At 39.5% G+C, this 25,642-nt stretch overlaps 2 protein-coding genes across 9 annotated transcripts in view; both read left to right on the top strand.

Annotated features, from left to right (window-relative positions):
* The first annotated feature begins 317 nt into the window (after window positions 1–317).
* mylk3 (myosin light chain kinase 3) lies at window positions 318–25,032 on the top strand. 4 transcript variants are annotated; one of them, XR_010007827.1, is made up of 15 exons: window positions 318–890; window positions 4,393–4,474; window positions 5,449–5,701; window positions 6,889–7,307; window positions 8,299–8,404; window positions 10,679–10,772; window positions 14,704–14,813; window positions 15,891–16,032; window positions 16,486–16,556; window positions 17,933–18,061; window positions 19,684–19,836; window positions 22,424–22,559; window positions 23,219–23,415; window positions 23,513–23,574; window positions 23,880–25,032. XR_010007827.1 is itself a non-coding variant. In XM_062989959.1 (13 exons), the coding sequence occupies exons 1-13, from the start codon at window positions 318–320 to the stop codon at window positions 23,291–23,293; spliced, it is 2,343 nt and encodes a 780-aa protein (XP_062846029.1). In that variant the 3' UTR covers window positions 23,294–25,032. The 4 variants fall into 4 exon arrangements, 1 of the variants encoding a protein (XP_062846029.1); XR_010007825.1 differs by having other exon boundaries at window positions 23,513–25,032; XR_010007826.1 differs by having other exon boundaries at window positions 23,219–23,574.
* Window positions 23,397–25,642, top strand: part of vps35 (VPS35 retromer complex component) — a 54,294-nt gene continuing 52,048 nt past the window's right edge. For 3 of the 5 annotated variants that reach the window (XR_010007823.1, XR_010007822.1, XR_010007824.1), the window contains exon 1: window positions 23,513–23,574. The gene's annotated coding sequence lies outside the window, so the exon portion shown is untranslated. Of the gene's footprint in view, window positions 23,416–23,512; window positions 23,575–25,642 lie in introns of those variants that run through there. The other 2 variants (XM_062989957.1, XM_062989956.1) reach the window with 2 other exon arrangements.

The following is a 25,642-nucleotide window of genomic DNA, read 5'->3' as shown; positions in this document are numbered from 1 at the left end:
CAGTGGCGGTATAAAAGCATCCAGCCAGGGTAAGCTTTACAGAGCAGGACAGAAGAGAGACGAAAAACAGAAGTGGCAAGATAAGATAGCAGAATGGAGGTGTTTATTTAAGCGGTGTCATGTCTCTGGCACATACCGACCGTGTTCTGGACGTGCTGTTGTTTTGGTGGGCGGTACAACAACACCTCACAGAAGTTCAGAGGGGAACAAGATTGGAAGCATCGAAATAGCTTTTGCTTGATCAGTGTCACCCAAGGATAACTAAAGGTTTCTTCTCTTGTGTTGAGTTGCCTACAAGGCTGCATTTTACCTCAACCATGAGTAAACCGGTGACCCTTGCCACCTGTATTGCCAAGATGTACGAGGGAGCCAAGTTGGACAACTCTGGCGCCACATCTGGAAGTCCAAAAAAGCCCAATTCAACTCTTCAGGGCACTTTGGGAATTATAGAAGGAAAGATAAAGCACCTTGAAGGACGGGTGGATCAGATCGCCAACACTCAAACTTTGGTCCTCCAGAAGCTGGACTCTGTGTGTCAAGGAATGAGTGCTTTGGAGAAACACCTGGCACAATTCAAACCGGACGCCCCAGCACGGCCTGTTTTAAAATCCACTCATAAAAATGCAGACCATGTAGTGGTGACGGACTCGGCTGTGATTTCAGAGGTTAAAAGTCTTTGTGGGGAGACGGTTTCACTTTTGAAGGGCCTCAGGCAAGAAGGTCAGCTTCAGAGAAAGAAAATTGAAGGAATAGAAAATTCCGTATCCACGCTGGATAAAGTGCTTGGATACGTTGGCGAAGCGTTTCGGAGCTCAAAGATAGTGGAGTTTATTCTCAGTGGTGTTGTACCGTGGAGAAAGCAAGGCCTTTTGAACGCAGCTGAAGACGAGGTCAGTATGCTTCTGGGCATTCTGTGGGCTTTTTGATTTTGTGGTTTAGATGGTGCTTTGATAGCTTTAAGGCTTAACAAAGACTGTGCCGTCATAACGTTATCCAGGTCACACTTTGTTCATGGAGAAATTCACCTGGGTATTTCCTGTTACACTGGAGGAGTTATTGTCAGGGTGTCATTTAGAGATACTTAAATATGTTTTCTCAATACAAAATGTTTAACAAAAAAAGGAGCTCAGATTTGATGTACTTACATATTTATTAATGCAGATGTTTATTGCTCAACAGTAAATATGACTGTAAGGGCAGGTGCTTTAGCCCCACCAGGGGTCTGTCTGTGCACTTCTGTGTCTTCTGCTGTTTCTGTCAGAATGTTGTCAGAATGTAGAAACAATTAGACTTAGTACTGATACTAAACTGATGATTGACATTCTGTAAGAAATCCAATATTGTATTAGCACACTAACTGACATGCTTTAAAAAGTAATGTGTGCTTAGATTGAGGTCTTGTAGCTTATAGTTTGTTAATAAGAAAGATAGGCTTAATTTAACCTGACAACAAGCCGATGCCATTTAAACAGAAATTGTTGAAAAAAATGTGTGCAGTGCAGAAAACAGGGAACAAAAACACATTTACACACACACACACACACACACACACACACACACACACACACACACACGTATCTACATTGTAGACTTAAACATTTAAAGTATAAGAAAATAATGTCAACAATAAAATTGTGACCTTCAATACCATTGAAAGTATTCAGCATATTAATAACTTATAATAGCTTTTAAAATATTCATCAAATTGCTCCAAAACAAGTTGTATTTTATCAAGTGTAACCCACATTACATACTACAACTCTTATACTGACACTTTTACCTTTTAATACATGATAAAAAACTTCCAATTTGGTCCTGTCCAACTTTGCACAGCTTCTGGTCTAATATATTTGCATTCCTTTCTGATCTACTTAACAAGTATTTGCACCCTGATCCAGCCATGGCCATTTGTGGGTACTCTGAGTCTATGGTGGAATATCCCCAAACCCATCAACAGATCCTAATGACCAGTATGGTAGCAGCCAAAAAGATCATGCTTCTAAATTGGAAATCTCCTTTTGCCTATCGGGGCTATCAGAGACGACTCACGTGGCCCTGATGGAGTGATTGAAAATAAAGCTCGGAAGCCTTTTCATGGGATGTGGGGCAGGTTTTTGGACAGATCTAGGGGGACCTTAAGTAATTTTGTTTTTTTTTAATTTATTTATTTACTTTATGCATTATTATTATAATTTTTTTCTCTTCTTTTGAATTTGCCAATTTTACAATTTTTGTTATTATCATTGCTGTGTTAAATTGTCTGTGGGTGGGGAGTAAATAGGGTTGTGTGTTTTTTCACCTTTGTATTATTGTCCTATTCCATGTTTAAATCTGATAAAACTATATAAAAAAAAAAAACAATAAAATATGAAATAATGCAAGCACATAAATAATTAGTAAGAGTTGCACTTAACACTTTATTAAGACACTAATTACAATTCTAGTGTTTTCATAGCAGCTTTTGGTCATTATCTGTCCAGTGTGAATACTTAGTTCACATTCGCACCTCCCATAGCACATAATTAGTTAACCAATCCACAACCCCTTTTAACCTTTTTAAGTAAATCATTTCGGTACAGAGTAAGCTCGTCCTTAGTTAAAAAAAAAGACAGTTTCCTTATTTCCACTCCATGTACAGATGTAATTACTGTAAGCGTTCTCCACTTGCTCTCGGCTTGATAGGGGCAGAGGTCTTTCACTAATTGCTGATCCGTGGGCACAGCTCAGGACTGCACTGTTAAGTGAAGTGTAAGGCAAGTCAGACCCAGCACACTATAAACACTAAAAGAGCCCCATTATGTAGGAATGTGACAGGGAATGGTGACACCATGTCATTTACAGCCCTCTTAAATCGCCCTGTGGTCTGCACAGCCCATCTACACTTTTCAAAATCCAATTTATTTTAGTACCATTTATGATTAAGTGAACCTTCCATCTCATCAGGAATGGTTTTGTGTCACCACTTATTGAACGGTTTTCATTTCCCTGCAGATCAGTGAAGCTTTTCATGCATACAAATATATGTGGTTCAAAGACAATTGTCTTCTTTTTGCATTGTCTAAAATGCTGTTTGCTGTAACAGTTTTAATAATTCCAAATCTGTTTTTTTCTGTAAACACCAGTAGGCTGTTTGGCTGGTTCATCTGCAGTTTTCTCTTTTACACAGATTTGTGTACACTTTTGAGACTGTTGTGCGTGAAAATCCTGGGTGCAGTTTCTGACACACTACTTGCCAACAACCATGCCATGTCAAATTCATTCTGATCACATTTTTTCAGTCATGATGTTTGGTTTGAACAGGAACTAAATGTCTTACTGAGTACTTGTATGATTATATGCATTTCATTTTAACTTGTTTTCTTAATATGTTTCAGTATTCTAATAATTAATTGTTCTTACTAAGCAAACTAAGTGGAAACAATTGAGAAATCAAGTGTATAATAAGACCATGGAAATAAAAAGCTGGATTGGCTTCGTTTCGTCTCTCTATCCACATCATAGACGTGCCCCTAAAAGGGTCCGGGTCTTGACTCCACTGTAATCTTTACTGCTTACGATTAAAACATGCCAGCCATCTTGCTAAATGTCAAGCATTTATGATTATGTCTACAGTGGAAAACATGATATGTTGCCATATGGTACCACTAGAGCCAAAATTCTGGCCCATTCACTTTCAATTGCTGGCAGTTCTCACTCACTGTGCACAAAAACTACTTGTAGGCAAGATTGTGCTCCCTTCTAGGCACATAGAGCCATCCCTACCACCTCTGTTTGAGGTGGACAGTGGACAGATCAATGCACTAACTGCCTACATGACCACAAGATTGACTAGTGTTGCTTTTAGTCAATACAGGATACTCTGCATCCACAGCCAGAGATAAGAGAACATTTTTTGCTTTTAAACCTGCGTAGCTATGGCATAATCAGGGATAACATATAAAAAAATCATTAGTAGTGCAAAAGATCGTGGGTGCTCAGTGTGAAGAAAATATTTGACTAATCAGTGTATTTTTAAATGTCTGTCCATATCTGCATTGTATATAAAAAATCAACATCCTCTGTCAAATCAGAATCAAGAATAAAAGACTTACAACTCCTTTTCTGATCTGCGGTTATTGATAATCTTATCCTGAAAAAGATCCTTTTATTGTTCCTCCCATCTTATTGTTTTTGCTGTACAATCAGGGTTTGAGAATAAACACATCTCAGCACACACACACACAACTCTCAGCTTTATTTACATTCTAAAAAGCTTCACTTCAGCTGCCACAACTGTTTCCCATCTTAATTCCAGCTTCTGTTTACAGTCAAATAAGGAGAATTTTTTTAAGTCGCTTAAGTTTAATTACAGCTGTGACTCGACTGGTAAAAGTTTTGTTTTCCTGTTTGCAGAAAAACAGAGCAGATGAGGATGGTGCGAAGGCCAGTGACAGAGAAACTCAAGCTCCCGAGGAGATTAAAGAGGAAGCTGCAGGTACGAACTTCAACTCCTTATCAAACACAGCTTTATTGTCAGTGCTCTCAGACAGCTCTTTATCAACCGCTTTCTATAAAACTGTACCCCTGTTACAATGGTTTGTGGAAAAGTGAGCAGTCCAGGTGATGTAACAGCTATGAAATCTGCTGTTGAGAAGAAAGAATACTCAGGTTATTGTGAGCTGTTTGGTACCGTGACACAAATATATTGATGGTGAATGCATCAGTCTTTGTGTGGGTGGCAACAAATTCTGGTCAACAAATGGATCAGTGTAATAGAACCTTTTAGAGATGAGCTTTTTTGATCAGCCAATGAGCCTAATATATCTAAATGCAAATCCCATTCCTGTTAAATTTAGGACATTTAGTAAAGCACAATAAACAGTTATAAAAGTGCTATATTACTATATTATGCAACTCACTTGATCCTCTTCACAATTTCCATATTTCCAAATTGCTGTGATGCTATTTAAGTCTGAAGTCATTTAAGCGCTATCAGGTCCGTTCCTAAAGCTAAGTGTAAATTATCTTTCAAAGTTCATTACCTGATACTGACTCAATTAGCACACTCTCCAGTGGCCAGGTCCGAGTTCACGCAGAAATAGCCTCTCTTCCCTTGTGATTTATGTGTTTTTGTAAGAATGTTGGCCAAACATGTAAATGAACGCTGCTTTGTGTGCCGACTAGAATTCACACTGCGATCTTTATTAATGCAGTGAGAAGTGTCTGAGAGATGTGACAGCCTTGCGATGCCATCAAGTTCAAGCCACATTTTAAAATAAGAGAGTGTTTAAACTCCAAATGTTACAAAAATGGAGGCAGTAATATATTTTTGGGAATGTGTTTGGTACAAAGATTCTCAGTATTGAGCTAAGATCTGTTAAAAAATGGACTAGTTTCTTTAAATAGTATAAGGTAAGTCAAAAATGGCATACTGTTAAAGTCTCACTCATCAAATTCTACTTTCCACAGTCCCATGTGTGCATCAGGAGCAGAACGTACATCCTACAGCCTCTGTTACTTCCTCTACAGCCGGAACAGACGAGGCCGTGTTTCCCAGCGGTGGTTCTAAAACCCAGCGCAGGCCGAAGGAGGTGACGCTGAAGAGCAGAGAGCCGGACCGTGTCCAGGCCTTCGCTCCTCAGAGCCTCACTGAGCCCGACGATCAACAAGATCACAAAGATCATGAGGAGATCTCTGTGATTGAGGCTCCACAGCACCAGAGGTGAACCTGTAAATCCAGATGATTTAGTTTAAAGCTAAATAAACTGCTGCTCTCTGCAATCTTCTATTCTCTGATCTAATGCACTTGGTTCAGCTCATCCGTTACTTATCACTCTTTCACGGCTTAACAGTGTTAAAGATCGCCTCCCACTTGTGTTTTCCTACTTTTAACACTGCATCACACTATTTTCACTACGAGTTCTAAAACCTTTGAGTGACTAGAGAACTTTAGAGGACTTTACTTGTTACACCTGGGGCAATGCTTTAAAAGAGCACCTCTTGCAAGCAAAAATGTCCAATCAACCATTTTCAACCATTTTTGATTGTGATTAGGCAACATTTAATTTCATTTTCATCAACAGCTTTAACCTGGTTAGGATTTACCAATATATTAGCTAATCAAATTAGTTGATATTAAGATTTAATAGACTTACTGGCATCAGTTCTAATTCTAATTTCTAATTTTTCACTATATATCACTATTTAACATAAACTACAAATGTCTGATCATTCCAACAGGACCATGCTAGTAATGCACAATGCAAATTATTTTCTCCTGGCCAAAGAATTCCAAAGAATTTAGTTTTACTAACACCTGTGATGCCACAAAGTTCTTCTTTAAAAAATACACTTCACATGAACGTTTGTTGACAGAATTCAGAAAATGCCCTTCGGCTGTGTTCAGGCTTCATGTAATCCCAAGAGTGGACGTCAAGAATTTTTTTCATCACCTGACCGAGCCGGTCATAGCTCACGGGCAAAAACAACCACACTGGAGAATAAAGAGCCTGTGGAATAAAAATAAACACTGAAAGCCGTTATTTGTTGCATAATGACTGGGTGAATCATATATACTCCAGTTATATAGTGATAACTTATTGGCCTTGGAAACCTAAGAATGTTGAAAACTTAGTTATCACTATTGCTCTGGACTTTATTTCACACTGAGTACAGTAGCTTATATATAATAAAGTATGCAGCATCCACAAATAATTCACAAGATCTAATTTCACTTGGACTCACTGACTTTATTTCATGTTGATTGGATGTATACTGCAGTATACTCTGGTGATCATGCTCTACTGACCAAACCAGATTTGATCTAATTATATTTAAACATAAATGATTTAAAGTGCACATGAAGTACTAACTTTGATTATATTTTCCTGTCCAAACCCCAAAATACAGACTTGTTCCAGAGCAGAACGATGTTTCTACACCTATCGAGCAGCCCTGTATGGACTCCATTGTAAGAGAGCAGGAGAAGCAAGAGAGTGAAAATGAGCTAAAGACTGAGGATAAGCCCTGTCCTCCCAGTAAACACCATTTGCCTGTGGGAGAAAACCTGCAGGCTGGTGATCAACAGAAGGAGCCATCTGCTCTTCAGACTGCACAGATTTCTTCAGAGACTGAAGCTCAGTGTCAACCAAAACCTGAACCAGGTACCCAAAAGGCTTACACTGAGAATCCTGACGCAGTGGTGGAAAAGGCAGAGACATCACAGAACCAAACAGAACCGTTAAAAGACAGTGAAGATCCAGAATCTGCACAACAGCAACCGGCAAAGTCCAAATCAACAGGCCCGGATTTGCAGTTTGCTATCATTGGTACGTAAGAAGGTGTTAAAGCCCAAAGTCCAGGACATGTTTCATATCTAACATTTACTTATAGATAGAAGCTGTTTGCTTTCCGTTTAAAAATTGCAAATTACTTGCCCAAATCTTCACAAGTTCACCGAAAAAATAATCACAGTTTCTTTTGTTTATTCCATACTTTTTTTAATCGTCAGTAGTGTCTAAAACATCAGTGTTGTTTGGATGTTGTTCAAAAGAGACCCAAAGAATGATACAAACACACTGCCTGACCAAAAAAATACAGTGTGAGTTTAAACAAGCTAATTCTCAAGAGCTTTTGATTGGAATACTGATCATCAACAATTCTTCTAATCATGTTGGAAGACATTGTGGTCACAGAGAAAATGTAACTGTGTTTTTAAAGATTATTCAGTTAATGGCCTGCATCAAGCAAAGAGAACTAAGGAGAAGCTGAAATGATTGGAACTGGGTTAAAAACCAAGAATAGTGGTGAACAACTTTGCAAAAGAAACACACTTAAGTGCTTAATGAATTTGGCTCAAACTGTGAAAGTGGTTTATGGAGCATGAGAAATCTACCTGACCTAAACCTAACTGAAGTCTTTGGGATGTGTTAAGTTTGTCGTAAAATAAAGTGTTTACTGGCCAGAATTTGCTAGGATTAATTAAAATAAATGATTCTAGGCTGTGTATGTTAACCTAACACTAAAATATGTTATAATAAAAAAGATTGTTTTGATCTGATCTGAGATCTGTTTAGAATAAATCTGTGAGAAAGATGAAGCCTGAACCTTGGCACACGGTTGTCAGCAGCTGTTCCCTCCAAACTCTCCATGGATCATCTGATGGAATCTTAGTCAGTCACTAGTGATTGTTATAGCAACAGTGCCTTCGTTTTAAATCCAATATTAACGTGAAACGTTTTCTACAGTTGGTGCGTGTAGAGCGGCTCTCACCGAGTCATCGTGAGGTGTTTCACTGCACTGTGCTTTGTTTTCTTCTAGACGACTGCCCACCGCGACCGGCTCCGTTCGAGCACCGCATCGTCAGTGCCAAGCAGGTTGCCCTCGGCTCCTATTACACAGTACAGCCCAACCAGCTGCTGGGAGGGTGAGTGTGAATCCGCGTGGCTAATCCTGACCCTGCTAAGGGTTATAAAAACCTGAACCTGCCCTTTCAAGTACAGAGCAGGACATTTGACTCTGACACATTTTGTATGTGGATATACAAATTAAAATGAAGAATTTCAGTTTATATTGTAATTATTCATGTATATTTATATATATTTCTTGACCAAAAGTAGTTTATACAATAGATGTAAAGTTGTCATGTTTATTATATAGCTTCAGGGTTTAGGGCACTATAATGTCCACATTATCATGGCATCACGCCCTATCCGTGACATGTTCCTGCCTTGTGTCCAGTGTTTCCAGGAGAGGCTCTAGCTTTAATACAGCTTGGAGAATAAACATGTTATCACAAATAAAGTAACATCTAAGTCTAACCTTTTAATGTTCAGTTATTGTTTCTGCATCAATCAAAACAATCTTAAGTTGATTTCATATGTGTAATTTATTCATTAATTCATTCATTTTTCTTTATTAACTAATTCATCCTATTGCTGAGGCTTAGAAACAGTGGGCACAAGCCAGGAAAACACCCCACACAGTGACTGGACAGTGATCAGAGGTGAAGTTTAAACCCAGGTCCCCTGGGGCTTGGAGCTGTGCGACACCCACTGTACAACAAAGCATTAGCAGGTTATTTAACTGGGGTCGTTTGTTAAGAAGCCATAATGCAGTGCACATGATCTGTTCATTGGGAACTTTCTGATTTACCTGGCAAAGCACAAACACAAAGCTAATGGCACCATGAGCAATGCCAAGCATCGACTGAAGTTGTGTAAGGCATATTGCCACAGGACCTTAAAGTAATTTGTAGTGATGAATTTGGCCGTCCTTAATGAATCATGATGTTTGACTATGTGGAAACAATGCTACCTATCTACATATATAGTGCCAGCCTATAAGATTGGATGTGGAGGAATAAACAATGTTGTTTAATTTGGGCTGTGCGCCTTAGCAGCAAGGGGGACCGACTCTATTTTAGGGTGCAAATTAATTCTGTTTAGATATCTCAGTACAGTTAACCTTTACACACTCAATCTGATTTGTTTATTTCTCCTAAGCACTGTGTATTCACAGGACGTATCTGCCAAAATGACCCCCAGACCCTCCGTGTTTGATAAGGGCTCACCAGCTGGTAATTATAGTTTAGTGCTATCAATACACTGTCAGCCTGGCATTTACCCATTTGCGCAGTCTGACGATAACAATGCAGATAAGGCACACGGAGATAAACATGTAGGCATCGGGAGGTGGTTTGGGGGCGGACGAAAGTTTGGGGGCCACTGATATGCGGAGGGGCTGATAGGAGCGTGCAGTTTCATAACTGAACAACTGGCACACACATCCAAAGTCTAACCCCAGTGCATAGAGCACAAATAAGTGCTGGGCTTGTTTCTGACTTGTCATGGGCAGAGGTTATTTTGGGCAGGTGTTGACTAACAGGCATTCTCTACAGGCATTCTCTTCACAGTAAACTTTTAGCTTAAAAACAATTGTATTTTCACCTAGACAAAGCAAAGAAGTTTGTTTGAAGGATTAGTTTATTAAAAAATTGATTACTTAAAATTCCAAATGCCAGTCTGTGTCTGTTGTCTGAGGATTTGCTTCTTAGGTTTCACCCAAACACATGTTTGTAAATTAATTAAATATTGTTATATACTTGCCTAAAACAGCATGATTAAATTAAACAAATGTAAATAAAAGGCGTAAAATGAGGTTTTTCTATGGATATGGGTAGGTAAATGGGTTAAACAGTTCAGTTTAGAATAAAAGTAGCCTGTTTATATACCACCAGCTTTTCCGAGAGAGTCTAAAACGCTTATGGTTAAAAAAGCTTAACGTGGTTTAATATAGTAAAAGAAGGAGACAGGAGCACTAAACTCCTCTTCATTATTACTGCTCATAAGTTCCTCCACTAATCACATTCCTCACTCGCTGTTTTAGTACAATAAGTCACGTTAAGCGTCGTATCAAACAGTTCGTCTCATTGGAGGCGCTTCAAAGAGGTCAGCAGCAAACTGGGCGGCAAAAGTTGAATTACTTTAGGCATTATGTCTGATTCTTCAGTGAAACAATGACTCTCTGAAAACCACAGAATTGCAGAAATCCTTTTCTTAAACAGCAATAGTAGCAACAAGGCAAGTACAGAGGACCTAAACATGTTGCATCCTCCATAAATAGTAACATACATTTTTAACATTGATGGATGCACTTACTAGCACCTAAAATTTGTATTTTCTGATCTGCGTCTCTGCAGGGGGCGTTTTGGCCAGGTTCATAAGTGCGCCGAGCTTTCTTCAGGCCTCACTCTTGCTGCCAAGATTATAAAAGTAAAAGGGATGAAAGAAAGGGTAAGTAAAGAAAAAAGAAAATACATCCAAAGCCACAAGGACCTCTCTCCACCCCCTCACGGCTCCTGCACATTCACATGCTGGCTTTAATGTTCAAGCTTACTCATTCTTTCACTCTTCCTGCTGCTTGTTTACTCATCTCCAACACTTCTCTCTTTCTTTCTCTGTCTTATTCACTTGATCTCTGTGTTCCGGTAATCTCCGTGTTCCTTGTCATAATTTATAACAAACCGTTAGAAACTCAGAAACTAGACGTGGCACTGTACAAACTCACGTGAGCACTCGTTCTGACCTGCATCGCCGCACATTATTTTGTGGTTGGTGTGTGTAAACACAGTATAATATCCAACATACCCATATTATTATTATACAGTATAATGGACCGGCATGCAGAATGTATTCCTGTCTTGTGCCAGCTGTCTACAGGACCGTGAAGCAGAAACTGCAGATAAATGTGGTTCTGTGGATGTGCACTATTTATGTCATTCCATTTTAAAATCATTATGGTACAAACTACTAACTGAATACATTTGACTGCATTATTTTAATCATTACAACAAAGAACAAATTTACCATATATAGTCAAAGGTATGTAAACACCTGACCTGAGCTTGTTGGACATCCATTCCAAAACCTTGAGCATTAATATGGAATTGCTCTTCCCCCTCCTTTGCAGCTATAACAGCCTTCACTCCTCTGGGAAGGCTTTTCACAAGATTTTAGAGCATGTTTGTGAGACTCCTGCCCATTCAGTTCTGCTCTTGGCTCTCAAACAGTGTTCCGAATTTCTTCCAACTTTGTCCCAAAAGTGTTGAGTGGAGTTGAGATCAGACCTGTGTTCAGGCCCCTGGAGTTCCTTCACACCAAACTCCTCACACTATGTCTCTATGGACCTAGCTTTGTTCACTGTGACTTGTTTTGTCCCCAAACTGTTGCCACATATTTAAAAGTATATAAATACGTTTCTGCAGTTGGTTTTACACACCTGTTATAATAGGCGTAGCTGAAACCCCTGAACTCTACTTAAAACAGATTTAATATATAATGTCATACTCTCATGACTAATGTTTGCTCTTGAGTGCAGCATGATCATGACAGTAGGGGTCTTTTTTCAGATCTTCGTGTCATGTATGCGCTGTAAATACCATCTGAGAAATGAGATGAAAACAAAACCTATGTTTGTTTATTCGTCTTTGTTTATGTGCACGCTCAATACACCAGATCAGTCGGTCACTTACAGACACACACACACTCACATGCAACACAGGAACACAGGAACCAGAGCTCTACAGTGCGAGCATCAAAGGAATAGCAGCATTGTCTGATATAAAATCCTTCCTGTGCTATAAACAGAATATTAAAATTGAAGCATACATTTGAAAAAAGCAGAAACGTGGAGAGTTGGAGGATGTTGTGACATGAAGAGCTCGTGGAAATGTTTCTACACGAAGCAGCTGTTTTCTTTTTCTTAATTATCAGTTGTTTCAGCTCAGTAGCCTGGAGGAGAGCAAAATTAAATTGAATTCAGTTTGACGGGGGAGGGGGGGGGTCCTAATGTTTTGGCTAACTGGTGTGTATGTGTAAAATTGTTTCCCCCCTTAATGTCCAGCTCTCTCCTACACACACATCAATAAATCATTGTATTCAGATTCTAAATCTGTTCCTGGTTAGAATAGATTATGAGACGCTTCAAAATTAGAACCCATTGTTTAACTGTCACTCACTCTTAATTGTACTTTTACAGAGATAACATTCACACACACACAATCTCATAAATGACAAGATTTCTGCTGGTCATTCAGCAAAATAGCTTTTCCATAAAAGCCAGAATTCGTAGATGACCAATTACAGTGTCCACATGGCTGTTCACCTCTGTGTCAGAGCCCAGATGTAAACGACGTCCTTCTATGACCATCTTCACTTTCACCAGTTTACTGTCACCTCTAATCTGTGTGCATTTGGAAACTCACTCACTCTCACTCACTTTCTTAACCATTTATCCAATTAGGGTCGCGGGAGGGGCGCACACACACACATTCACCTATAGGGCAATTCAGTGTCTCCAATTAACCTGACTGCATGTTTTTGGACACAGGGAGAACATGCAAACTCCGCACAGAAAGGACCCGGACCGCCCCGCCTGGGGATCGAACCCAGGACCTTCTTGCTGTGAGGCAACAGTGCCGCCCAATTTAGAAACTGCATTTTCAATTACACAACTTGGAACTGAATGCACATAACAAATAATCCTTATCTGAATACACAATAATAATATGAATAAACACTACTAACACATACTAGTAATGAAAATATTTTTTATTATGTGCATTTATAATCCATAATACAACTGCAAAAAAAGTGATAATATTAATTGTTTATTTGGAGCATTTTTTGTAACATTTTATAATTGGATTTTGTTCTTTTTCAGCACTTGGTAAACCTGTTGTAGTTAAATAAATAAAAAGAAAAATCACACATTTATTCACCTATACTGTTAAAATCAGCTATTCAGAAAGAAGAATTTTATCTACAGGGGTTGGACAAAATAACTGAAACACCTGTCATTTTAGTGTGGTAGGTTTCATGGCTAAATTGGACCAGTCTGGTGGCCAATCTTCATTAATTGCACATTGCACCAGTAAGAGCAGAGTGTGAAGGTTCAATTAGCAGGGTAAGAGCACAGTTTTGCTCAAAATATTGCAATGCACACAACATTATGGGTGACATACCAGAGTTCAAAAGAGGACAAATTGTTGGTGCACGTCTTGCTGGCGCATCTGTGACCAAGACAGCAAGTCTTTGTGATGTATCAAGAGCCACGGTATCCAGGGTAATGTCAGAATACCACCAAGAAGGACAAACCACATCCAACAGGATTAACTGTGGACGCAAGAGGAAGCTGTCTGAAAGGGATGTTCGGGTGCTAACCCGGATTGTATCCAAAAAACATAAAACCACGGCTGCCCAAATCACGGCAGAATTAAATGTGCACCTCAACTCTCCTGTTTCCACCAGAACTGTCCGTCGGGAGCTCCACAGGGTCAATATACACGGCCGGGCTGCTATAGCCAAACCTTTGGTCACTCGTGCCGATGCCAAACGTCGGTTTCAATGGTGCAAGGAGCGCAAATCTTGGGCTGTGGACAATGTGAAACATGTATTGTTCTCTGAGGAGTCCACCTTTACTGTTTTCCCCACATCCGGGAGAGTTACGGTGTGGAGAAGCCCCAAAGAAGCGTACCACCCAGACTGTTGCATGCCCAGAGTGAAGCATGGGGGTGGATCAGTGATGGTTTGGGCTGCCATATCATGGCATTCCCTTGGCCCGATACTTGTGCTAGATGGGCGCATCACTGCCAAGGACTACCGAACCATTCTGGAGGACCATGTGCATCCAATGGCGGTGCCGTGTATCAGGATGACAATGCACCAATACACACAGCAAGACTGGTGAAAGATTGGTTTGATGAACATGAAAGTGAAGTTGAACATCTCCCATGGCCTGCACAGTCACCAGATCTAAATATTATTGAGCCACTTTGGGGTGTTTTGGAGAAGCGAGTCAGGAAACGTTTTCCTCCACCAGCATCACGTAGTGACCTGGCCACTATCCTGCAAGAAGAATGGCTTAAAATCCCTCTGACCACTGTGCAGGACTTGTATATGTCATTTCCAAGACGAATTGACGCTGTATTGGCCGCAAAAGGAGGCCCTACACCATACTAATAAATTATTGTGGTCTAAAACCAGGTGTTTCAGTTATTTTGTCCAACCCCTGTATATATGTTTTATTGCACAGCCTTGAGGTGTGAACAGTACTGGCTTCTCCAGAGAGTTGTTTTCCTACCTTAACATGTTCCAAACCACCTTGAGACAGTCTTATGTCACTAGATATTGTATAATTGTGACCAGCTAATGCTCCTTTTAACAGGAGGAGGTGAAGAATGAGATCGGGATGATGAACCAGCTCAATCATGTGAATCTTATTCAACTCTATGATGCATTTGAGTCCCGGACGAACCTCACACTCATAATGGAGTAGTAAGTAAACAGTTCTCACAAAAGAAAGTGTTATTAGGAACATGGTGCAGTTCTGTGTGCTTTATTTCACCAGGGCTGAAAGGCATGCATTAAAAAATTATATTGAAATGACATTTATTTACCAGTCATGTCTTTTCAGCAACTCCTGACAAGATTTGCTAGCATTAACACCCCCTTACACTTTATTTCACACCAGTGTGATGCTGTTTTATGCTGTAATTTCACAGATAAGACAGAACTGAAATGCAGAGTTCATGGTTCTGTTTGTTTGATCACAAATCATTAAGAATCTTTGTAAAACTTACACATAATGTCAATACTTCAAAATCAGTCCACCAGTATTTGTTCAATATCTAAAGTCTGTTTTGTTTATTTTCATACTTGAGCAACAACTAGATGGCCAGAGGATTTTGGATACCAAAACAAGGAATTTCTGATGGTGCATCAGTTGCTTCTATAGCTTCTTGTTTGCCAGAGCTCTTCCCTAAATTTTGGAACATGACTGCAAGAATTTACTTTAATTCAGCCACATTAGTGAGGCAGGGCTCTGATGTTGGCACTGATGTTACCCTTATGGAGCTCTGTTTGTGCACAAGCTTTGGTGAAACAGAAAACTGTGTCCCCGAACTGTTGCCAGTCAATTTTAAGAATATGACTCTCTGCTGTAGCACTAAGAGTTCCCTTTACTGGAGGTAAAGAGTCAGTTCACAATTCCAAGTCTATTTTTGTTCCTTTCCAAGCTTGACAATTAGTTCTGTGTATCTGGACAGATAAACCAGATCAGTGTCAGATTGTCAGCCAGAAATTGTGTTTCTACCACCCCAGGGTTCGTCCAGTGCTGTACACCACACCAGCTGGTATTTCCACATGGTGGTCTCTGGATTTCGTGATGCTAAACTGGTTGCTATAAGATTACTTTACTTGTTAGCTACTTGAGCCACAAGATTTTAGACTTGATTTACCGAACTTGTCTGATTTTAATAGTGTGATTTTTATTTTTGTTTGATCCATCACTCCCTAAAATTATAGTTTTGTAAAAACATTTTTTGCAATCATCTCTTTTGTTTGGCTCTGAAGTGTTGAGGGTGGTGAGTTGTTTGAACGCATCGTCGACGAGCAGTACCAGCTGACTGAACTGGATGCCATCGTGTTCATGCGGCAGATCTGTGAAGGGGTTCAGTATCTCCATCAGCAATACATTCTGCATCTGGACTTAAAGGTGAAAATATTAAGATCTTGACAACTAGAAGAGTTATTATGTAAATACAACAGTCAGAAATGTCAGCTGAATTAGACCATTGTCTAATAATGTTATATAATTTTTATGTTATTCATATAATGTAACACCCTCAAATACACAATAAAAAGGCCAGCAGTAAGCATGCACATAACCAAACAGAGAAGCAGAAATGGTCATCAAATGGTCAAAGCTAAACACAAAACTACTGACATTAAATGCATTTCGTGTAGCAGCCCATCTAGTACTCACATATACAGTATGTCATTGCTTTTAAAGTGTGTACGTGGGAATTTGTGCCCATTCAGTCAAAAGAACATTTGTGTGGAACATTTTAGCAATTAGTGCAAGTAAAGCACCTGGGAACTCTGGGAGTCACACTTTCTCCATTACCAGCCCTTTTTCTGTGTGTAATTCCCTCCATTTCTCCATCAGCCTGAAAACATACTGTGTGTCAGCAGCACCGGGAACCAGATCAAGATCATTGATTTTGGACTTGCTCGAAAGTAAGTGAGAAAACGAAATGGTGGGGTTTTTGGCATCTGTCAGATACCGTTCACTATCAAACAGATTCGTTCTATCATGTCTGAAAGTGTTTGTAATGGTGCAGAGCAATAGAACAATCCTACATGTAATTATACTCCTCAGCAGTTCTGTCTCATGCATTTTCGCTCTGATTCACCAGGCTAACGCACCGTTATTATCCAGCCCCCACGTTCGCTTTAGCAAGCAGCATCGCCTCCATGTCATTTCTCCACGTTTATTCAAAAAAAAAAAGAAGATTAAATTAGAGAGAAGAGACATATTTATTTTAGAGGGGTTTACTTTAGGTAAGCATGACATCCTAAGCTGCTCGTGTGTGCAGCTCTGAGTCCTTGGCTTGGATTACTTCATGTTACAAATTCCGTTCTTTTTTAAAACCAGAGTTTTGTTCCTAAATGTCAGATAAATGTCAGCAGTTGGTTTTTCTGTATACTTATAAAGCATGCGATATAATGTACATATAACAATACATTACATGACATATACAGTACATGGTAGAGAGGAAGTGAGACAGTGAGACACTGAATGTGTGCAAGAGTATTCTTTACAAATATCTACTGCAATTAATCTAGTGCTTTTTCTTTCACTTGATAGAGAAATTCAGTGATTTTCTTACTTAACATTATTAAGCAAATAGCCGTGTATTAAAGATGGTTCTGAAACAAAACAATTTTAAATTAAGTAGACATTAGTGTGTTGTATTGGCCTTGCACACTAAATATTGTAATTTTAAATGATTTCAACTTTTTTATTTAGATTTTTTTTAACTATTAAATAAATACTAAAACATGTTCTTTATTATTGACTTGTCTGAATTATTATGAACTGTCTGAAATGGATTTACTTTATTCTGTAAGGTCAGATTGTGTTAATGTAAGTTAATGCCAGTGTAAAACATAATAAAAATCAATATAATATTTTAAATACTGCATTATTATGGGCCACCAGTGCCTTAAGCAATTTATGCCACTAATTGCAAGAAATGGGCCAGCTTTCTGTAACTGCCAGGGTAACATGTCTATGGGGAGTTAATTAACAAACAGTTATATTACAATTACTAAAACAGAAGACAAACCTGGTCGCCAGGAGTGGGAATGGACTTGGCGACCACCTTAATAGTGTCTATTCCAGAAGATGTCATTAATAAGTATTTACATAATCACTACAGTGAGTATTTTATTACATAAATAAATTGTACAAAAATGAGTTAAATCAGTTTAAATTACATGAAGTTGAGCTATAATAGATGTGTTATTATTATGCAATGCAACAACCTGTTTTTAATTTGGAACTTTTTAAATGCTAACATTTATTATGTAATATATCTGATGATCTGTAGGTATCGTCCCAGAGAAAAGCTGAAGGTAAACTTTGGGACTCCTGAGTTTCTGGCCCCGGAAGTAGTCAACTACGACTTTGTATCATTCCCGACAGACATGTGGAGCGTCGGTGTCATCACGTACATGCTGTAGGTTCTCATCAAACATCAGACATTCGTTATCAATCTGATCTGCAGACAGTGCTGCTAAACTTTCCCTAAAATGATCCATCAGTTCTAAGTAATCTAGTTTAAAAACATACTGGGAATCCAGTATATAAAACAGATCTAAGAATGTCACTGCTTTTGAGGATACAGGAACAAGCCAACCTCACATTCAGCTCAGAAGCTCACTGCATTGAATTCAACATCACGGTGCTCAGACTTTTAATGTTCAGAAGATCAAAAGGGAAATGCAAATGCCAACCCCATAAAAGCCAGACATCAGAGGCAGGGGCCTAAGTGCACTCGCTAATTCTCTAATGAAAGGGCCTGAGGCTCTTGCAACAAGGTAAGAGGCCTTAAAAGCACAATATCTATTCAACCCCAATCACACAGCCAACAACAAAGCACTTGTCAGATTTGTGCATTGTGTTTTCTTTACCTCCTGTTCAAAACTGCACCTGACCTCAAACGTGGGCTTCCCCTCTCGTGCTTCTGAAGTCCCCCTACACAGGGAGTTTTTATTTTTCTTTATATGTCTGTGTGGTGTTTTCACAAAAAGCAGAACATAAAAGAAAAACAGGTACTAGACAGTTGTTATTTTAGTTATTTGATATACTTTGAGTGCAAATATCCACAGTAAAAAAAAACTTTTGCACCATTGTGGTTATAGTTTGACTCTGTTGGACTTTGGTGTTCAGTAATTCAGTGCTCAGCTATTTAGCTAAGGCCATTCAAGCACACACACCGTATTTTATAAGAAACCAGTAGTTTGTTGTTGTTGTTTGTAAAAATGTCTTTCCAGATATATTTCCTTATTTAGTTGTTCCTGCTGCTCTCATGTCATCCAGCACCTTTTTAAAGTATTCTATTTACGCATTTTCCCCCTTTTCTCCCAAACTAAATTAAATACATTAAATTACCTGACTTGTATCTCTCCTCAACTGCTGTGGACCGTGTTAATCGTGTCTGTGTGGGCACCGAGCCGATTGATATCTCATCTGAGATTCAAACTTGAACCTCAGCGATGGTGGGCTAGTACATTAGACCGCTGCGCCACCCAAGCGGTTTAAGTGGCTGCTGGCTTCTCTTTCATCTTTCTAATCATTAGACTGACACATATGTCCGAACATTATTAGTTTCTGTAATACTGAGACTATTTTTACATAAATTAAAGCTCTTTTCCAGTCATTCAGTCTGAAATGAAATGACATTCTATATTAAGCACATATCTCATAACTCTAATTTATTAAAGTGAGCCACAGTGCCAGTGACTGTAACTAATAAGTGTGTGAATGGGATTGGAATTAGCTTCCATGTACTATTTTCTCACATGCCATTAACCCCAACTGTCACAAAGTTAGAATTTATGTGATAATAAGCACATTTCTGTTTAAAGCACATGGGTGCATGTGTAAGTTTAGCTAGTCAGGTTCTGCAGTGTCATGTAAGACTGCACTGAATCAGAGGGGTTGTTCGTGAAGGAAATGAGTGGCATCACAAAATGACACCCAATCTTTCAACCACATACTGAGTTACTGTGTTTTGACAAAGGGATGATGTTTATTAGTTTATTTATAGTTGTAATGTGTTTTTATTTGTATTTTCAGATTGAGTGGCCTGTCTCCATTCCTGGGTGAAAATGACACAGAGACCATGAACAATATTCTTCATGCCAACTGGGACTTTGATGCTGAGGCGTTTGAGAATGTATCCGAGGAGGCCAAAGATTTTATCTCCAGATTGCTTGTCCCTTCTAAATGGTATCTGTCTGTCTGTCCATCCATTCATTAATTTATACTTTTATTCATCTAAATCAGGGTTTTTTTAAGCCAATTTTAGATAATAGCTTTTTTAGATAATATAGCTTTTTATTTTTTCTTCCCCTATTCACTATTTACTAACAGACCTGAGACTTGCAGTTCATTTTTACCCCATGTTCTCCACCCTCCGAGTCCATTGCGAAATCGGAACTGTACATTCAGACGAACAAACATCCGGATGCATTTATCAATGGGCTGAAATTAGCTGTGTGAATCGGGCGGAGCTTTACGACGTGGCCTTTTCTGGAGCCGCGTGCACGTCACCGCTCATCTGGCACGAGACAATAGCTGGTTAGCTCAGCAGGGGCCGGTGCGGGGCCTCCAGTGCCTGGTAATGATCCGGTACAGATCTGTGACAGGGTGCACTTAGTGACGCAACACACACCCACATTATGCATTCTTCACATTCCCCACAGTGACAATGCAATCCAAACACGTGCTCGCAGATGGGCAGCACTTAAGATGCGTCTGAAAATGTGTTTTGATTGTGCACAAGTGGCGTGTAATTGGTATGGTTTGTCTGACTAAAGTGTCTTTGTATAGCAGACAGTTTAGAGCCTTTTTCTGTTAGCACCCACTTTTGATTATCGTAGAGAGTGTGGTGAATCACTCCTGCTGCAGGAGACACTGAATTCTAAGTTGGAAAAGTTTTAGGCCAAAAATTAAAAAGTAAAATATCCACGGGCAATTAAACAGTAATGATGGTGGTGGAAATGTATTCATCCACCTGGCCATTAAAAATATTCATATACAAGAACTGGAAAGCAGACTGAGGATTAATGCATTTGCAACTCATTTTAAAAGATACATAGAAGTGTAGCAATAAACGTATAATGATAAACACTTTAAATGCACTGGATGCTAAAATAGCCATTTAACCTCATTAAAAATACCAGCATATACAGTACAAGTATACACAAACATGCCAATGACAACATTCACATATCCTCTTCATTTATTCATGCATTTATTTTCACTCACATTTCAGGAACCGTTTATCCTTGTCAGGGTCTTTAAAACCCAGCGTAGCAAGGCAGGATAATTATTGTCTCAAGGCATCAAACACTCACTGGTTTACAGCTAGGAGCTATTTAGAATTGCTAATTCACCTAGCATGTTTTGGGTAGTGTTGGATGGGGTGGAGGGTGGTCAAACAAAACCAAAGTACACTGAGAAACATGCTAAGCTCCACACAGATTGTATCTATAAGGGAGGATCAAACCTGTGATGACCTTTAATATTTGCATCCAAAATAGAGGAAGCAGATTTCAGTTAAAAATTTCCATATAAATAGCAATATGGTTTGGAATCTGTTGATAGCCTGGATTGAATTGTGTGTCCCCCATGGCCGTACCTAGAATCAAAATCTTAGGGTCTTAAATTGTAAACCTGACCAAATAAAACTTCTGCCTCCTCTTCTTGCTTCAGCTGCTTTCGTTAAGGGTTGCCGCTGCAAACCGTTGGTCTCTATCCTGCCTCATCTCTCACTGCATCCATAAACCTCGTCTTTGGCTTTCCTCTTCTCCTCAGCACCCTCTCATCACTCATCTGCACATGCCCAAACCATCTCAATCTGGCCTCCCTAAATTTGTCTCCAAAGCATCCTACCTGTGCCGCCCCTCTAATAAACTCCGTCTAATCTTGTTCATCCTCGTCACTCCCAACCAGAATTGCAGCATCGTTATCTCTGCCACCTCACAGTTGCTGAAAGTAAATGAATGTGGTTGGTTAACAACTATAGACCTGAAAGTTGTACTAAAAATGTACTCCAAAGTAAGAGAATCAGCCATCCAGTATCAGTACCCAATACATTTTTATTAGAGATGGTGTGTTATCTGTAACAGATCTGTTTTAACAATGTACATGTGTAATCACAAATTAGTTTCTGTAACGGGTCACTCAAGCTTTTAGCTATTCACTGCTAATAGCATATCCATATTTAGCAGCTTAGGGCTTCTTAAAAACCACCACACATGCTAATTAAACAGAGCGGGCATTTATGTGAGATGCCCACTTTGATTTTCATGGCCTAATTGGTGCCATATTAGAAAATCTGCTGGTCTAATTAGTGCTGTCACTTGATTACCCCTACAGTGTTTACTTACGCTCTATGTTCATAGCATTAACCCATTCATCCACATTCATTAATGTATTTATTTATTCATGTATACTACAGATGAGATCAAAGGTCGATATACACATAGGATTAAGACTTTCAAACTCACTTCACACAGTTCAGAATATGTTTATTGTATTTTGGACACTCAGAGCATCTGCTTTGTTCACATCAGTACATCAGTGTGACTAAACAACAGAACTCAGTAATTAGAATCAAGTGTCTGCATACTGTATACCATATAGTGTATCTGTTTAGTTCATGCATACATCACAGACCTTCATTTACACAACACGAATTGTATTTCCTTGTATAGATGTTTATTTATGAGATATTTTTCACTTCTAACATCTGCCTTTGAGTCAGTAAACCGTGTGTGCGTGTGTGTGTGTGTGTGTGTGTGTGCTGCAGTAGTCGGCTAAGTGCATCAGGCTGTACGAAACATAGCTGGTTGAATAACCTGGAGGAAAAAGCGAAGAGACAGAAGGTCCGTCTCAAGTCCCAAATGAGACTCCAACGCTACCTAGCAGCTCATCGGCAGTGGAAGGTACGCCGTTTGCGTCATATAGCATGTGTGGTTATGTGTAAGCGTCAAAGTCATGGTATATACACAGATTTGTTTGTTTATCTGCTACAACTGCTTTCTACAGTGCATTGAAATGTATTCACAATTCCTACTGAGGCACCTTAATTCTGAGTGATTATCCGACTGAATAACTAGGGAGCGTCCGACGCCTCCTCAGTGCTGAAGGCAATCCCAGCATTCAGTGCGGCACGACTTTTCTAACCAAAGATTTCAAATGTGGCGGACGAATACAGAGCAACCAACAGAGTTCTTTTCAAATGTGAATAAATTGTCGTTTATTGTCTAAGTGTCGTTTATTTGTAAATCGGGGCTCGCCAGGGACAGTTTAACCGTTTTCGTGCTAGCGGGTTGTGCCGCCTCAGCTCGTAGGTTTGAACGACCTGAGGCTAACTGTGTTAAGCTAAAACTGCGGTGACGTATTCGGAGTAATCTCTGTCTAAGTAGAGCGTCTAAATAATCTGCCTTATAAGTTCCATGTCTTATTAGAATGCTCTCTACTGAGCCAGGTGATCAGTAGGCAGCAAAGCAGCTCACTAGGTATTCAGACAGATTCAGATTTTTGGAGATTGTGTGTGAGACATGAATACTGTAGTCATTTGCCCTCATTTTTACTTTTGCAGAAGCACTTCTATGCTGTGGCAGCGGCCAACAGGTTGAGGAGATTCCAGCAGAACAGATCCATCAGCACATTGTGATGAAAAAGGAAAAGAAAACGGACTTTCCTATATCACGCCTACTGAGCTTCTGTAGATAAATGGACAGTCAACATGGCACTACTAAAATGTGCCCAGTGGAAGTGTTTCCAGTTGTTGTTGTAGTGAGTGATTACAAATAATATTTGGTTATGGGTGTAGCTTAAATATTTTATTGTACATTTACACTGCAGGAAAGCAAATTGCTTCTTTTACCAACAGGTTTAGATGTCCAGGGTGAAGTGCATGCAGAGTTATCAGCTAGGTCAGTGCCCCAGCAAAATGTAAGTTCAGATATATTTTAGTGTATGGATATCTGGGTTCATGTTTCTTAGAAGGTAAATACTGAGAGACAGTGTACTTAGTCCTAATAACTGTTCATACACACTTTAAATAGGAGTACTTATTCAAACAGTGTATTTATAAAGTAATCACCAAAATGAATATTATTGACTAAAACAACAACTGAATTTCTAACACAGTGGTAAATATTTCAATATTAGCTTCAGCCTTCAGAGCCTTCGGACCTTCATTCATTCATTAATGCATTAATATATTGTCTGTTTTACTGCCGCTTTATCCTGGTCAGGGTCGCTGTGGGTCTGATTCACTGGTCGAAAGGCAGGTAACACCCCATACCCGGGCCCTTCTTGCCTTGCCCTGGCCCAGGCTTTGGACAATACCATAGCATATATTGCATTAAATAATTTAGCTTTTCATCATCATCATCATCTCAGCTTATTGATTTCAGGGTCGCAGAGGTAACAGGGCAAGCAAAGAAGCCCAGGTGGGATTCCCAGGTGTTCCCAGGCCAGTGGGTCCTGGGTCTATTACTGGGCCTCCTCCCAGTTGGCTGTGTTTGATATACCTCCAACATGAGGTGTCCGGAAGGCATCCTTATTATATACCCGAACCACCTTAAAAGGCTTTTCTCCACGGGAAATAGCACCAGTTCTACTCCAAGCTCCTCCCATATCGCACATTCAGTCATGGAAAGAACACCCAGCAACCCTCCAAAAAAAGCTCATTTTGGCCACGTTCATCACATTCTTTCGGTCATTACCCAAAGCTCATGACCACGACCATAGGTGTAGGTGGGTACATAGAATGACAGGTAAATTCAGAGCTCTGCTTTATGGTTCAGCTCCTTCTTTATCACTATGTTCTTGTACAGCGACTGGATTACTGCCCACACTGCACCTAACCTACAATCGATCTCACAATCCTTCATCCCATCACTGGTGAACAAGACCCCCAGATACTTGATCTCCCTTTACTGGGAGAAAACCATGGCCTCAGACTTGGAGGTGCTGATCCGCATTTAGTTGTTGCCTACTGCTTTAAAATAATACAAAACTAAAATGATTTGCTTTGCTGCAATGTAAATAAACTGTTAGCAAAATGTAATAATTTATGACGATGTTTTAAGATTTGGTGTCAATTAATACTTGTGTGTTAAAATACGTTGTAAATACTGCAGAAATGCCATGTTTTCACCACGCTGTTCCTTCAGGAGTGTGTGGTGTTTGCTGCTGGACATCGCAAATAGTCATGTAAAAAACTTATTCTTCCTTCTGTGAAGGATTTCATGGACTCTTGCTGCCTCATACCAATGTTTCATATCAGTGATTTATTTCTGCAAGAAGGTTTAAAACTTAACAGCAATATTCAGCCAAGGGATTTTTCTTCTTCCTATAATTCACTTGTTCAGCTTTGCAATAAATCGGTGTAGACGTCTCTGACAGTTGAAGTTTTTCTGAACTGAAAAGTAGTCGAGAGAAGGAAGCATCAGCTTTCCAACTAATGAGTTTCCCAAAGATGTCATTCTGGTGACACATGCCTTTAGAATTTTACACACACTGGTGCACTAATACTTATTTCAAATTAAGGTAGAAAAGCAGTGCACTCATGCACCCCCGAAACTTTAAATCATCCACCCAAGTATTAAAACTCTATATGAACTCCTGCACTTTTACATTCACAGCATTTAGCAGACGTTATGACCAAATACCATGCAAGCTATTGAGGGTTAAGGGCTTTGCTCAGGAACCCAGTAGTGGGGATTGTACCAGCAATCTTCTGATTACTAGGCCAGTACCTTAAGGAAACCAGAACACCCAGAGGAAACTCATGCAGTGTGTACAAACTCAACACTGAAATGACCCAGGCTTTGGACAAAACCACAGAATATATACTACAATAAATTACAATATCATCTCAGCGTATCGATTTCAGGGTCGCAGAGGTAACACGGCAAGCAAAGAAGCCCAGGCGTCTCTATATTTGCAGCTCCTCGGGTGGGATCTCCAGGCGTTCCCAGACAAGTGGGTCCTGGGTCCCCCACAGGGCCTC

The sequence above is a fragment of the Trichomycterus rosablanca genome, chromosome 27 (assembly GCF_030014385.1).
Source record: "Trichomycterus rosablanca isolate fTriRos1 chromosome 27, fTriRos1.hap1, whole genome shotgun sequence".
Lineage (NCBI taxonomy): Eukaryota > Metazoa > Chordata > Actinopteri > Siluriformes > Trichomycteridae > Trichomycterus > Trichomycterus rosablanca.
This window is presented reverse-complemented; position numbering and strand designations above follow the sequence as displayed.

Excerpts from the sequence above, each read along its gene's own strand:
- mylk3 (XM_062989959.1), top strand. The coding sequence starts at position 318 with ATGAGTAAACCGGTGACCCTTGCCACCTGTATTGCCAAGATGTACGAG. Across the intron at positions 4,475-5,448 it reads GATTAAAGAGGAAGCTGCAG|TCCCATGTGTGCATCAGGAG; the intron begins GTACGAACTTCA and ends TACTTTCCACAG. Across the intron at positions 14,814-15,890 it reads CTCACACTCATAATGGAGTA|TGTTGAGGGTGGTGAGTTGT; the intron begins GTAAGTAAACAG and ends TTGGCTCTGAAG.